The sequence below is a fragment of the Jaculus jaculus genome, chromosome 5 (genome assembly GCF_020740685.1).
Source record: "Jaculus jaculus isolate mJacJac1 chromosome 5, mJacJac1.mat.Y.cur, whole genome shotgun sequence".
Lineage (NCBI taxonomy): Eukaryota > Metazoa > Chordata > Mammalia > Rodentia > Dipodidae > Jaculus > Jaculus jaculus.
In genome coordinates this window covers 52,094,095-52,108,056 of record NC_059106.1, presented here as the reverse complement: position 1 = coordinate 52,108,056, position 13,962 = coordinate 52,094,095, and the positions used below count along the sequence as shown (strand labels likewise).

Genomic DNA, 13,962 nt, shown 5'->3' with positions numbered 1-13,962 from the left:
CCTCATTACCAGATTAATCCCAGCAGTCACTTGTCTCTGCTCTCCTCCCCATCCAGGTTGGCAAGAGGCCGGGAAGAGTGGGAAAGTGCTGCCCTGCAGAATGCGAACACAAAGTGCAATGGGCTCCTTCCAGTCTGGGGGCCCCATGTCCCTGAATCTGCTTTCGCTACTTGCTTGGCAAGGTGAGTGTTGAACGTTTCCCCTGACAAAAATGAGGCAGTCTCAAGGAGAAGGGGGGGAGATCAGTTGTCAGCCCTGGCCCTGGTGACACCATTTCCTGGCCCCTTTATCCCAGCGTCTGTGCTACTGACCATGGGGATCATCCAAAGCAGATAGGGATGAGGGATGGGGGCTGACTGAATCAATTTGCCAAGGCTCATCTTAGTAAGAGAAACCAGCTTCTTGGTTACTGTGTATAATTCCTGACTACAGCCTCTCTTGCTTTGATGTATGACATAGGACTCAGTACCCTTACTTGGTCCCTAAGACCAGAATTTCTCAGAGTACACTTGTAAGGTATGTGGCTGTGATGATGTTTAAATTATGAAAATATTAGGGAGAATTAAGGGCTCCTTTTACATGTCAGGACTGCAAGAACTGAAGTTTTTCTGAGGTGCTTGTGTGTTGGCTTTGTGACCCCTCCCAGGTCCTATTTTATAATCCATACACCTGGCAGTAATAAATTACAACAGCAGACAACAAATTCACATGCTTCCTGTAGGTGAGGAAATTGGGACACAGGGCTTGAGCTGTGTACTCAGGATTACCCAGTTAATAAGAAGCAGGTGGGCTGGAGAGATGGCTTAGCAGTTAAGGTGCTTGCCTGCAAAGCCAAAGGTCCTAGATTCAAATCCCTAGGACCCACATAAGCCAACTTCACATGGTGGCGCATGCATCTGGAGTTTGTTTGCAGTGGCTGGAGGCCCTGGCGCACCCATTCTCTTTTTCTGTCTGTCTCTCAGGTAATTTTTTTTGTTGTTGTTGTTTGTTTTTTGAGGTAGGGTCTCACTCTAGCCCAGGCTGACTTGGAATTCACTATGTAGTCTCAGGGTGGCCTTGAACTTAGGGCGATCCTCCTACCTCTGCCTCCTGAGTACTGGGATTAAAGGTGTGCACCACCACACCCAGCACCAGTAAATTTAAAAAAATAAAAATAAAAAGATAGCTTAGCAGGCAAGAGCACTTACCATGCAACTATGAGGGCTTGAGAAGGCCTGATTCACCCTGAGTTCAATTCCCAGCATCCGCATAAACATTTGAGTGTGGCCACCCATGCTTGTAACCCCAGTCCTGTGGGTAGCAGGGATCAGAGCATTACTAGGGCTGTCTTGTCAGACAGGCTGACCTAAAACAGCACCTTCAGGTTTAGTGAGAGACTCGGTCTCAAGGAAACAGATGATGAGCAGTAGTGGAGTATGCCCAGTGTTTTCCTCTGGCCTCTGCATGTGTCGAGTGTGTACATCTTCATGTGTGTGGACACCATGCTCACAGCACACACACACACACACACACACCACCCTTATACACACATGGAAAATAGATAGGGTCCAGGTCACTCAGCAGGGTTAAATTCCTTTTTTTTTTTTTCCTCCCCCATGTCACTGTTGGCCATAGGTCCTTTTGATGCCTGCCCATCAAGAAGTGGGACTTCAAAAGTGGTGGCTTCTCATCTACACTGAGAGCATTACATGCAGTCATAGCTGATGGGAACACGTCCTTCCTGACGGTCCCACACCCTGTTCTCTCCTCATTTGCTCCCACTTGTTGACCTCTGCAGTTACCAGGCCTGTGAGGAGAACAGCCTGGGCTTTCACCCAGGACCTCACTCCCACATTTACTGTGTGCCCCGCTTTTCTCTAGGCACAACACTTACCTCCAGGAATGCACAGGCCAGCGGGAGCCCACGTACCAGCTCAACATCCATGACACCAAGCTGCTCTTCCTGCGCTTCGCCATGGAGCAGTCGTTCAGCGCCGACACTGGCGGGGGTGGCCGCGAGAGCAACATCCACCTGATCCCATACATCATTCACACCGTGCTTTACGTCCTGAACACGTCAGTGTCCACCGGCCCTGGGGCGGTACCTTGGCCCATGCACCCTGCACCCTCTGCCCAGCCAGATCCCCTAGCTTTTGCTTCACCTCCCTGGTTGGTTCCAAAGCAAATATCTGAACTAAGCCTTTCCCGAGGTGGGGCTGTCAATCACGATGTTGGGGTTTGCCCAGAATATGACAATGAGGGGACTTCTTTCCAGAGCCGGCCTCTTTAATGCTGTGGGCAGCCATAGGCGGTGTCCTTGGACTGGCCTTCGGTCCACATGGGGACAGGAAACGGGAGAAGCTTCTACTTCCAGTGTCCAGACTGCTCTCTTGAATGAGGAGCCATAGTTGAGAGTCACGGCAAGCACATTGTTAGTAGGGCACACGGGCTGTCACAGTGCAAACTCCTGCAAGGCCAGGCCAGGCCACAGATTGCCCACTTCAGGTCTGGAACACTGGGTTTGTTGTCCTGTGAGTAATGTTCCTGGCAAGTGTGGCAGGGCGTACTGATGATCTGGAAAGTAACTGAAAGGAAGGCAGCCAGCAAGGAGATGCTCTGATGTGTGTACACCATGGCGCAGTTAGGCCACAACCTGGACATGGACTTCTGTAGACCCTGTGGGGTGGAGAAGGGTGCTCCCACCCTCTTCAGGCTCTAGAAGCAAATTAAAAGATCCTGTGCCTTAGTGGTTGGACTTATAGGCTGTTCTCACAGAATCCCGCAGCTCTGGAGAAGGCTGTCCACAGTCCACCTGCACAGCTGCCATGCCATTGAGGAGCCAAGATGGTCAGCTCTTGTTCTTCCCTTGTCAGCGGAGCTGTTTTCCCTCCTTCCCTTTCTCCGTGGGATGAAAGGCTGACCTTGAGACTGGGCTTCGTTGTTAAAACCGCAGGGCAGGGCTTGTCAGAGCACATTACATCATCTACCAAATTCTGGGCTGTCAAGAGAGACACCTGGCATTGCTGATGGCACAGCCATTTTCGCTGTCCAGACCCTGCCATAGGATCCAGAAGTGCTAATTACCGGTGTTCTTGGGGCCCTGACAAAGGCCGTGGGTTTTGCAGAGACTTGTCTCTTGGCAGCTATGAGCTGGAATGGGCTGCTCCATTCTCCAAGGAGAAGCAGACCCAGTGAAGAAAACATTCCTAGGATTTGCCCAGCTGGATGGAGCTGGTGATAGGCATTGCCACGTTCCTCCAGTCTCTGGTCTGAGCTGGGGGCAATTGGCGATGTCACAGCGATCTTGGGCAGGCAGAGACTGACCTCAAAGCTTCTACTTCCCACCCCCCAGACTACTACCTTGCTGGCTGTTTGACATTGGTATGAGCTTGGTTGTGTGGCAGCTGAGTCTCTGGTGGAACAGTTAAACACAAAGATAAATTAGCCATCCATGGCCATTGTGAGCCAGAGAGATCCTGAGCAGGTCCTGCCTTGGCCAGAAGCCTCAGGCTCCCACAGGAATAGAAGAACCAGTCAGGTGTCTCCCTCCAGCCCAATCTTGCCCAGAAAGCAGAAGGAATCAGAACATCTCCAGGTTCTTCCTCTTGTGTCTCCACAGTCCAGTGGCTGTGATCATGCCACCTGCAGCCTGGGCCCTGAGATTCAGGATTCTCGCCACTGCTGGTGTTATTGTTTGTCTCCCAAAAGGGCGAGGCAGTGTGTAAGGAGCCAGTGTTGCTGGTAACCTGTTAGAGGATCTGACGGTCTCATTGTGGGCCATGATCATTTGGCAAAACTTGGTCATGGGGAGAGTTCTAGAACCAGGCTGCCAGGTCCTGCTTAGCGCTCTGCCCACTGGGTGACTTGTGGTGCTTAGCTCCTCAGTACTGTGGTTTCCTTTTCTGTACAGTTGGGACAGTGGTGGTTCCTGTCTCACCAGGTTCTTAGGAGGATTAGTTGAGATAATTTGTGTGGAGCAGTGAGAACGGTGGTTGGCATTCAGGTTTACTGCCATCGTCATCGTTCTACAGTTTAGTCAAGAGTGAGTGAGCAGCAGAGCCTGCCTGGGAGAAACTTGGTGAAGAAAAACGAGGACAGGTCATGAGGAAACAGCCAAAAAGGGAGCCTGGGAGCCAGTGCACACTTGGTGGACTTGCTTTAGCACACTAGGACCGTGTTGGGGAGCTTACTCTTGTGCTTTGGCACTGTCACTCTCTAGCTTGCTGCCTTTAACAAGTCACTTCCCTGGGTCTCCAGAGAATTGGTGACCATGCCCTGCCCAAGAGCCAGGAGGTACTGGGAATTGAGTCAAGCTGGCCCAGTTCATGTCAGGGAGATGCCATGAAAAAGGGCTTGTGAAGACAGGAGGTTTTAGAGAGTAAGAGAAGAGGGGCTGTAGGGTGGGGATGAGAGCTTGCCCATGACAGTGTTCAGCAAGCTCAGAAGTATACATTGAGCAGACCCCTCCTGGGCCATGCTGCACCTCTTCCCTGCTTCCATCACACTCCTTTTCTTCCAGAACCCGAGCCACGTCCCGAGAGGAGAAGAACCTCCAAGGCTTCCTGGAGCAGCCCAAGGAAAAGTGGGTAGAGTGTGCCTTTGATGTGGATGGGCCCCACTACTTCACGGTCCTGGCCCTGCATGTTCTGCCTCCCGAGCAGTGGAGAGCCATACGTGTGGAGATCCTGCGCAGGCTGTTGGTGACCTCACATGCCCGGGCAGTGGCTCCAGGAGGGGCCACCAGGTCAGTGCTTGTTTTGCGAAGCTCCTGCCTGGAGCACATCTTCCCATTGTGTCTCCAGTATGCCTGACAGAGGCATGTGCTTTTGACTTGGCCATTGACCTACCTACCTAGTCCTTCATCTTAAGTCTAGGCTGATGGCTGGTGGTTGCCTGAGCCCCTCTGGGTTTTCTGTTCAGCCACCGGGAAGGTAGAGCCAGGTTTTATGCTGTGAACATTGAGAGAGGATGGAAGTCAGGCCTTGAGGATACATCTGGTGAGTAGGTGAGGGCCAGCTGTAGGGCTAAGCCAGATAGCAGGGTTTCTGCCTTGTATTAGTGTTGGCATAAACCAGGGAAGTTTCACTATGTCCATGGTTGGGATTTTTTTTTTTCCCTAAGAAGTAAAAGCTTATCCTTTTCCCTTGTGTACATTTCTGTCTTGTCTGACTCTCATGCCACAAGTTTTTCTTCTCCCAGACCCTCCATCCCAATTATGTGGCCACCCTACTCCTCAAAAATGACTTTGTGCTAGGGTTTGCACTGGGGTGTTCACTAGGGAGGTAATTGACAGGCACATCTGTTAACAAAATCTGCCTTACCCATACCCTACAGTGGTCACTGCACACAGAATGGACCTTGCCTGCCCTGCGGGAGCAGGCTGTAAACTGGTAACTTGCTTCTGGCCCTCACGTGACAGGTGCCCTCACGTTATTTCTGGAGAATCTGTCCCTGCGATCCTACTTACCCTCTGGATTTTTTAGCGTAGGATCCAAGGGATCATTTCTACATTTAGAGGCCAAAAAGGGAGCATAGGGGCTTTGAGGCCTTGATAGTGATGTGCCAAGTGGAGAAGCAAGTGCCGGAACTGGAATTGGCCCATGGGGTCTTTACCTCTCAGTGCTGCTATTTCAAGCTTGCCTGTTTGCAGGCACCTCATTTCCCCACAGTGATGAGGTTGGCAGTGTCCTGTTGAATCTGGCCAGTAGCAGCCTGTTTGGGTCAAGTGGGAGGGAGGGAGTGTTGTTGGATTTCAGTGTAACTCCTGTCCCCATGCCAGCATGTTATTTGCAGTGTGTCCCAGGAGCCCAAGCATTGAGAGTTAACAAGCTGCTCGGTCTCAGCAGTCAGATCTCAAGATGAAGCTGCTGCTAACTCAGGCTCAGCAGCATCCATGACCCACCAAGTGGTCCCCAGCATGGCTGTGACATGGCCCATCGAGTGATCCCCACCGTAGCTGTGAGATGGCCCACCAAGTGGCTCTCCACCAGGGCTGACATCTGGACCCCTGAGTTCTGCCTTTTAACTGGGGAGTGGAATCCATTACTGTTCCATGCATTAAGGAGAAGCTGACTTTGGTCATAGCCTAATTAGGAAACCAGTGCTGTAGCATTTGCAGTGTCGTTTGCTTTGCAACAGTTTACTCACCTTTCCTAATTAGGTGTTAATGAAGTTGGGCAGGGTTACCCACTCTCCTGCTTACCAAAGCAGGCAGCCACCAAGGAGGGCCAGGCCTGACCACGAACCACATAGAGAAGGTGCTGGGAAAGGGCATTTAGAGAGTGCTGTTCCAGTACTGGGACAGGGTCACTGTGGCAGGCTGTGTCTTCACTGAGGGGCAGTAAAGAAAGTGACGATGTAGACATGGTCTGTGTTCAGCAAAAACCATTTCTTCCTCTGCCAGGAACTAGCCTGGGAGTTCCTCTGACCTCTATCTGAGCTCTAGTGTTTTCCCTGCCAGGGTGGAGAGCGAAGGAAGGTTATTCTCGTCAACAGGCCCACCCACAGTGCCACTCGCTATGGGTGCGACATCCCCAGGCTGTTAGGAAGGGCGAACGTGGATCCTTTTGGAGATTCAAGGCAGACAAGCTGTAGGAAGCACATTTCACAGCTTTTACTTTTGTGAGTTAAAGCATCCACTGAGTGCAGGTATGGCTGGCCGGCCCCATGGTGGGCAGGGCCTCCACTTGAGGCTCATAGTGCTAATATCTGCATTTACATTGTCATGACTCCTATGTGCACATGTGTGTGTGTTTATTTTTGAGGCAGGCTCAACGGACTGGCCTTTTTTTTTTTTTTTTAATGTGAGAGAGAGACAGGGACTGTGAGAGAGAATTGGCATGCAAGGGCCCCCAGCCTCTGCAGTTGAACCCCAGATGCATGCACCCCATTGTGCACATGTGTGACCTTGCACTGTTTTATCACTTTGTGCATCTGAGACCTGGAGAGTCGAACATGAGTCCTTAGGCTTCACAGGCAAGCACCTTAACCGCTAAGCCATCTTTCCAGCCCATGCACATGTACGTTTTAACACTAAGCCAGATGTTTGGTTAACACTAAACATTTTAATACTGGTCCTTTAGTCATAGCTAAGCCCCAGTGTATTTTCAGGTATGGAACATGGCCTCAGAGTCAGGGCAAGAGTTCCTCTGGCCTTTACTTCTCACAGAGTGTGGGTTGAAATCAAATCCCCACATTGATACATGGCTCCCTGTGCTGATGTGTGCTGCTTCTTCTGTCTCACAGAGGCTCTGCCTGGTGCTGTCGTTCCTTGCACCAAGGGTGTCTGCCAGAAGTGGGTGGCCTCGTTAGAGGCAACTCCCGTGCTCCCAGGAGCCGACTGGCCTTCATGCCAGAGCTGAGTCACTCCATTAAGTTCAGGTGTCACTGGTCAGAAACAAAGGGGTGTGCGAGCAGCTCTAGGATTATCCCAGGTTTTAGGAGGTGCTGGGTGACTCCATGTGCTGTCCTAGACATGACAGTTGCTCAACACCACTTTTCTGCCAGCTTGCATCTGCTGGTGGCCAGGTAAAGACTGAGGTAGAACTTTGATTCTTATCACATCCTATGCCTGCACCACAAAGTATTTGTAATAAGCAAACCTCTGGGACCATGGCTTCCGGATCTTGCCCATAGTGCCTTTAACCAAGAAGATGGGTATGTCACCCCCCACTACCTGGTCCCCAGATGCCTTGCTCCATCCTCCTGAGTGTCTCCAAGGAACTTGATAAATGACGTTGGCTTTGGTTTTCCAGGCTGACCGATAAGGCAGTGAAGGACTATTCTGCCTATCGCTCTTCCCTTCTCTTCTGGGCCCTCGTTGACCTCATTTACAACATGTTCAAGGTAACAGTGCTTTCAGGGCCCAGCTTGCTTCTTCAGGGTGAGGTGGGTGTGCCTCTGCTAATGACCTGGCCTCAACTTCCAGAGGCTTTCTGCTCACTTGGGATAATTTGTCCCCCAAGAGCAAAAGACCTCCACTGTGGAGGAGCAGTGTATGCCTTCAGCCCAGACTCGCATGTAGCCTGTCTGCTGGCAGCTGAGGTCCCTCGGGTGCACCCTCAAGTCAAGCGCACAGTCAGCTTTCCTGCTCTTGCCTGTGTAAGCAGCTCTACGTAGCTAGGATGCACCCTGCTCCTTCAGAGAGTCAGAGTGTCTGTCACCTGAGTGAAGTGGCTCAGAGTATGGCAGTGGTCCTCTCAGCTTTGGAAATGCAGGTTGGGCGTGGGGAGGGTGCTGCCCTGTGTTGGAATATGGGTTTAGGAGGCACAGAACACACCGAAGGTTCTCTATGCAGAGAGACTTAAGGACTGTGGGTCTTAGAGATAGGACCCACCCTCCAGTGAGGTTCTGCAGTGCATGTGCGGCCTCTCCTTGGGGCTGCAGTGGTCTGATTGGTTGGAGGCTGCAGGCCAGCTACATTCGGTCATTCACCCAGTTCCGTCTCCCGCTGGATTTTGTAGAAAGTGCCCACCAGTAACACAGAGGGCGGTTGGTCCTGCTCCCTGGCCGAGTACATCCGCCACAACGACATGCCCATCTACGAAGCTGCAGACAAAGCCCTGAAGACCTTCCAGGAGGAGTTCATGCCCGTGGAGACCTTCTCAGAGTTTCTCGATGCAGCTGGTCAGTATGAGGGTTTTTCTTTCAGGTCCTGTGTAGCCAAGCCCATAACAGCCTCCCCACGGTCCCAGGAGAGCTGTGTGAATAGCAAGCTGCTGCTGAGCCTGTGCTGTAGGTCACCCCTGAGTAGCAGCCAGCTTACCCCCGTTTTGCGGGGGCAGTGATCGAAGCTGAAGGGCTGACAAGGTGGGAGAGCTCCTGCATTCTGGCTTTTGGTGACAGTTGAGAGGATTGGCATGCTAAAAGGAGCACGTCTGTCATCCTACTCCCTCCTGGGTATGGAGCCCCTCCATCCCATTTGACCCCAGAGTGGAGATCTTGACCCCGATTCTGCTGAGTTGGGATCTCACTCTAGCACAGGCTGACTTGGAATTCACACCCAAGCTGGCTTCAAACTCACAGCAGTCCTCCTGTCTCTGCCTTGCTTTTAGTGCTGGGATTATAGGTGTGAACCGCCCCTCCCTGGCAGCTCTGATTCTAAAATAGGTGGTCCAGATCCTCAGTGAGGCACACTCTGAACAGGTGTTATGCGAGCCATGGGCAGACAGATCCTCGTCCACAGCCAGCAAAACTGCACAATGAATTCACTGTTCCCTCCCGTGTGCCAGTTCTTTGTATATAACAAATCAGTCACCTAGCCACAAACACTGGAACTTGTTTGGATTTCATATCCAAGCATCAGGTGACAGCAGGGGCCAGTGGCAAGGGCCCAAGCCTGGGAAAGTCCACTTTGGATTTGAGATTCAGCACCTCTCAGGTCACAACATTGTTGTATCACCTCCTTCTGCCAGCATGTCGTCCTTATGAGGGGATGGCTAGCTACACCAGAGCAGGGGTAACCCAACCTGCGCAGCTCTTTTTTTGTCAGCCTGGCTCCCTGCTTCTGTGCTTTCTGGTTCTCGTTGTAGGGATTGTGTAAAGAATAGAGACACAGGGACACATCCTCACACCCCTCTATCAAGAGAATGCCTGGCATTTCCTCTTATCTTTCCATCCTCTGGGAACGAGACATGTGTGGTGTGAGTTTCTCTTCTCAGCCAACTGAGCACTTTTTCCTCAAAGTGCCAAGGCCTCTGTGCAGGTGATTTTTGCAGTGGTCTCGGTGGCAGCTTAGTCCTGTTGGAGGCTGATACCTGCGTCATCTGGGTATTTGTGAGCTAGCCTGTTCACCTCTGGGGCTCTGTTACTACACCTGCTCCTTCCTGTGTCGTCTTTTCAGCCTTGACCGCTAGGCACGGGGTTTTGCCTTCTTCCCGTAGATTTAGTTCTGACTGAGAGTGAGCATATCACCTGCCTCGTTTGCCTCTTCTCAGTGCCAAGCCCATGCCCATCAACATGACTGTGGAAGTTAGAGCTAATGAGAGGAGGGAGTAGGCAGAGGAGGAAAGACATAGAACCCTAGCAGCAAGGACCCTCTGGCCTCTTCTCCTAGGTCAGGCTGTCAGGACTTTGCTTATGGTGTCAGAACATCAGATGCATTATTTACATGCAAGAATGAAAACACCTTCCAGGGCTGAAAGATTGCTCATTGGTTAAGGTACTGACCTGCAAAACCTAATGATCCAGGTTCAGTTTCCCATTACCCACATAAAGCCATATGCACACAGTGGTGCAGGTGTCTGGAGTTAATTCTTAGTGGCTAGAGGCCATTCTGACTGTGTGTGTGTCTGTCTTTCTCTCTGCTTGCAAATAATTTAAGGGGGCTGGAGAGACCTCAGTGGTTAAGGTGCTTATCTGTAAAGCCTAACAACCTGGGTTTGATGCCCCATTACCTACGTAAAGCCAGATGCAAAAAGTGGTGCATGCATTTGGAATTTGTTTGCAGCAGCTAGAGGCCTGGGTGTACCCATTCTGTCTCTCCCCCCACCTCTCCGCTTGCAAATAAATATATATATATGTTTTTTCAAGATAGGGTTTCTCACTCTAGCTCACGCTGACCTGGAATTCACTATGTAGTTTCATGGTGACCTTGAGCTCATAGCGATCCTCCTACCTCTGCCTCCCAAGTGCTGGGATTAAAGGCATGCACCACCATGCCTGACTTAAGTAATTTATTTTTATTTTTTATTTTTATTAACATTTTCCATGATTATAAAATATATCCCATGGTAATTCCCTCCCTCCCCACCCCCACACTTTCCCATTTGAAATTCCATTCTCCATCATATTATCTCCCCATTACAATCATTGTAATTACATATATACAATGTCAACCTATTAAGTATCCTCCTCCCTTCCTTTCTCTTCCCTTTAAAATAATTTTTTTTAAAGTAAGTTTAACAAGGACTGGAAGCTGGATGTGGTGGCACATGCCTTTAATCCCAGCACTCAGGAGGTAGAGGTAGGAGGATTGCCATGAGTTCAAGGCCACCCTAAGAGTACATAGTGAATTCCAGGTCAACCTGAATTAGAGCGATACCCTACCTTGAAACAAACAAGCAAACAAAAAAGGGGCTGGAGAGATGGCTTAGCAGTTAGGTGCTTGCTAGCAGGGCCTAGCAACCTGGGTTTGATTCCCCAGTATCCACATGGGGCCCGATACACAGAGTGGAACATGCACTTGGAGTTCATTTGCATGCAACAGCTATAGGCCCTAGTGTGCCCATTCTCTGGTTCTCTTCTCTCTCTCTCTCTCTTTCTCTCTCCTTGCAAATAAATGAAAATATTAAAAACACACACACAAACCTTCCAAAGCCAAGAGTGGCCTGGCAGATGTTTACGGTGAACTTCCTAAAGGACCTATTGACCTCCCATTCCCTTGGAGGGAAATGCTTGCACTGACCTTGGTTAGATGTTGCCTGACCTTCAGGGTAACATAACAGCTCCATGTCAGTGTCTCCTATGCCCTGTTGATGAAGGTGGGCAAGCAGGCTGACCAGGGGCTTGGTGTGGAGGGAGCACCATGTCCACTGGGCCCTTCCTGGAGAACAGCCTCACTTAGTCCCCATGGAGGAGGTGTCCCCACCACCTCCATGTGAGAACTGAGGAGGTGGGCTCTTGAGCCAGGACTCTGTGCTGTGCTCTGCCCCTCCAGCTCCAGAGGCCATTGGCATTCACCTTTCTTTGGTCCTTTGGAGAAGAAACCAAGACTGTGGGCACTGTGGCTCCCTCAGAAACCCACAGTTCTCATGGTTATGGCCCCTGCCTGGCCTCAAGCCAGGTTAGAGCTCTGCCCCAGGAAGCTCAGGTTAGCTCTGCTTGCTTCCGGAGCAGGACAAGGGTGCTTGTTGCCAGGTGACTCTCTCCTCCGTCACTGCTGGGATCCAGCAAGAGGCCTCGTTGGGGCTTGTTGGAGCACAGCATGTTCTCTGCGTGAATGAGACATCTGTGACTCAGTGGGGCTGGGGGCTGTGCATGCTGCTTCTGCCCACATGCTGCCTGTGTCTTCCAGGTCTCCTGTCAGAAATCACCGATCCAGAGAACTTCCTAAAGGACCTGTTGAACTCCATCCCCTGACCATCCCCTCGGAAGATTCAATGGATGAGATTGAAACTAGCTTGCTTGCTTTCCTGCCCTGTTCGTCCCTCCTGTGCATTGATTACCCCTATGGACACTGCATTATCACCCGCCTCTCCTCCCTTGTTTTTCTTGGAGTGGCTTGGGGTTTTTAGGCTCCCTGTTTTATCTCGTGTGTGTGTGTGGTGCACTAGCTATGAAGTTGTCTGTAACCCAAGCTGTCGAAGGACCTGTCCATGCCCAGAAGCCATGAGTTGTCCTGGCCAGCTTAATACTTGAGTGTGCACATCGTGAGAAATAAACAGCAATTGACTTACTGTGCATGGGAAAAGGAGGTGGTGACTGGTGCCCAACCTGTAGTCCTGCTGCCCTGTGCTTTGGCCTGAGCACACGGCCTTTGCAGGGTTACTGTAGGGAGATGAGAGTTGCAGTGTGAATCTCTCGGTAGCACCATGTGGAGCCTGCCTGTTCTGGCCAGCAAGCTGGGACACCAGCTTGATCTTGCTCCCAAAACAAAGCCATGGCTTTGCTCTTTTGGGGCCTTGGGAGCTAAATCCCAGTGGCGAGGAGCCTGATGGTTTTCTAGGCCCCAGCTGAAGGGGGCTCAGTGGGGCAGGCCTTGGCTTCCTCTACTGTCCAGACCTTGGGAGCATTTGACAGTCTCCTGCTGGCTGCCAGGCGGGAACCTGTCAGGGCTGTCGTGTGTAGAGGGGCTCGGGCAGGCTTGATCACCAGCCACCATTCCCCACCGTGCTGCGGGTCTCTGTGGTGTGCCCGGCCCCTCAGCAGCCCGAGTCCCCAGCCAGGGGCTGAGTTGGCAGGCTTGTGTCCTGGACCTCTGAAGCTGTGCCCCACCTCCGTGGGGCTCCTGGGAGCCTCTCCCAGCCTTCCCAGGCTTCCGCAAAAGGCTGACCCCGTCATGGTCTCGGGAGGAAGCACTGGCTCACTCCCGACTCCTTTGTTCTGGCGGGCCGCCCTGCCAACTGCTCTGGCTGATGTCAGCCCACCATCTGAATGTCCAGCTCATGTGGCTCACTTCTCAGACCATCTGGGCCCAGGATGTCTCTGGGCCCCTTTGGGAGACTCCCACAGTCACTTCCCAGAGCTCTGGCTAGACAGCCACAAGGCATGAGTGTTGTGCTCAGACCTAGCAGAGGGACAAAGCCCATTTGTGCTGGGGCTTAGCTGGAGGCAGACCAGAGTGCTGTGTGCCTGGGAGCACCAGCTCACGGCGTCGTGCTGCGGGGCTGGCGTGGCTCTGTGACAGCCAGGTCATGCCCGCCTACCCACTTCAGCTGCCAGCTCTGCTGCCCAAAGTGCTTTTGTAGGTCCTCACCTGTGGCATGGGAATGGTGGCTGTGTGGGGCTGGCAGGTGGCAAGGCCCTAGAAGAAGGAGATAATGGCCTCCCTTGTCGTCAGCAAACGTGCTTTTTCCATCTTCTGAGAGCACTTTCCTATGATGCTGTTGTGTGTCTGTGTGAGGTCTCCATGGGTTCAGCAAAGAGCTGTGGCAGTGTGCAGCAAGGCCATTCCCTCTACATCATGTCCTCTTCTGGTCTGGGGAGGCAGTTCACACGTGGGGAGAGGGGCAGCCACCCTTGTGTCACCCCTGTGGGACTAAGTTGGAGCAACCTCCTCAGGGAGTGGGCTCCTTGATTAGATTCAGGCCTGCTGCTGAATGTGTGGCCATGCCATGGTCGCATGTCACACCTGAGGATGAGGTGTTGATGTGGCACCTTCAGAAGGCTAATCTGGGGCCAAGCCCAAACTCTTCTGCATTGTACCAGCTTTCCTTGGTGTCTGCTCCAAGGAGCTTCCCAGTGGCCCTGCCACCATCCCAGACAAGCTGCTGGCACAGTGGCCATGCTAGTCTGAAACGTTCTTGGGCCAGGCCTGGCTGGCGC

At 51.9% G+C, this 13,962-nt stretch overlaps 1 protein-coding gene across 1 annotated transcript in view; it reads left to right on the top strand.

Annotated features, from left to right (window-relative positions):
* The window catches only part of Ubr4 (ubiquitin protein ligase E3 component n-recognin 4), a 107,438-nt gene extending 95,064 nt beyond the window's left edge, over window positions 1-12,374 (top strand). The window contains exons 83-88 of the mRNA XM_045149409.1: window positions 27-182; window positions 1,861-2,055; window positions 4,499-4,723; window positions 7,734-7,824; window positions 8,442-8,604; window positions 11,993-12,374. Of these exons, the coding sequence (XP_045005344.1) occupies window positions 27-182; window positions 1,861-2,055; window positions 4,499-4,723; window positions 7,734-7,824; window positions 8,442-8,604; window positions 11,993-12,057 (895 nt within the window). The 3' untranslated portion in view covers window positions 12,058-12,374. The remainder of the gene's footprint in view (window positions 1-26; window positions 183-1,860; window positions 2,056-4,498; window positions 4,724-7,733; window positions 7,825-8,441; window positions 8,605-11,992) is intronic.
* The last annotated feature ends 1,588 nt before the right edge of the window (window positions 12,375-13,962 follow it).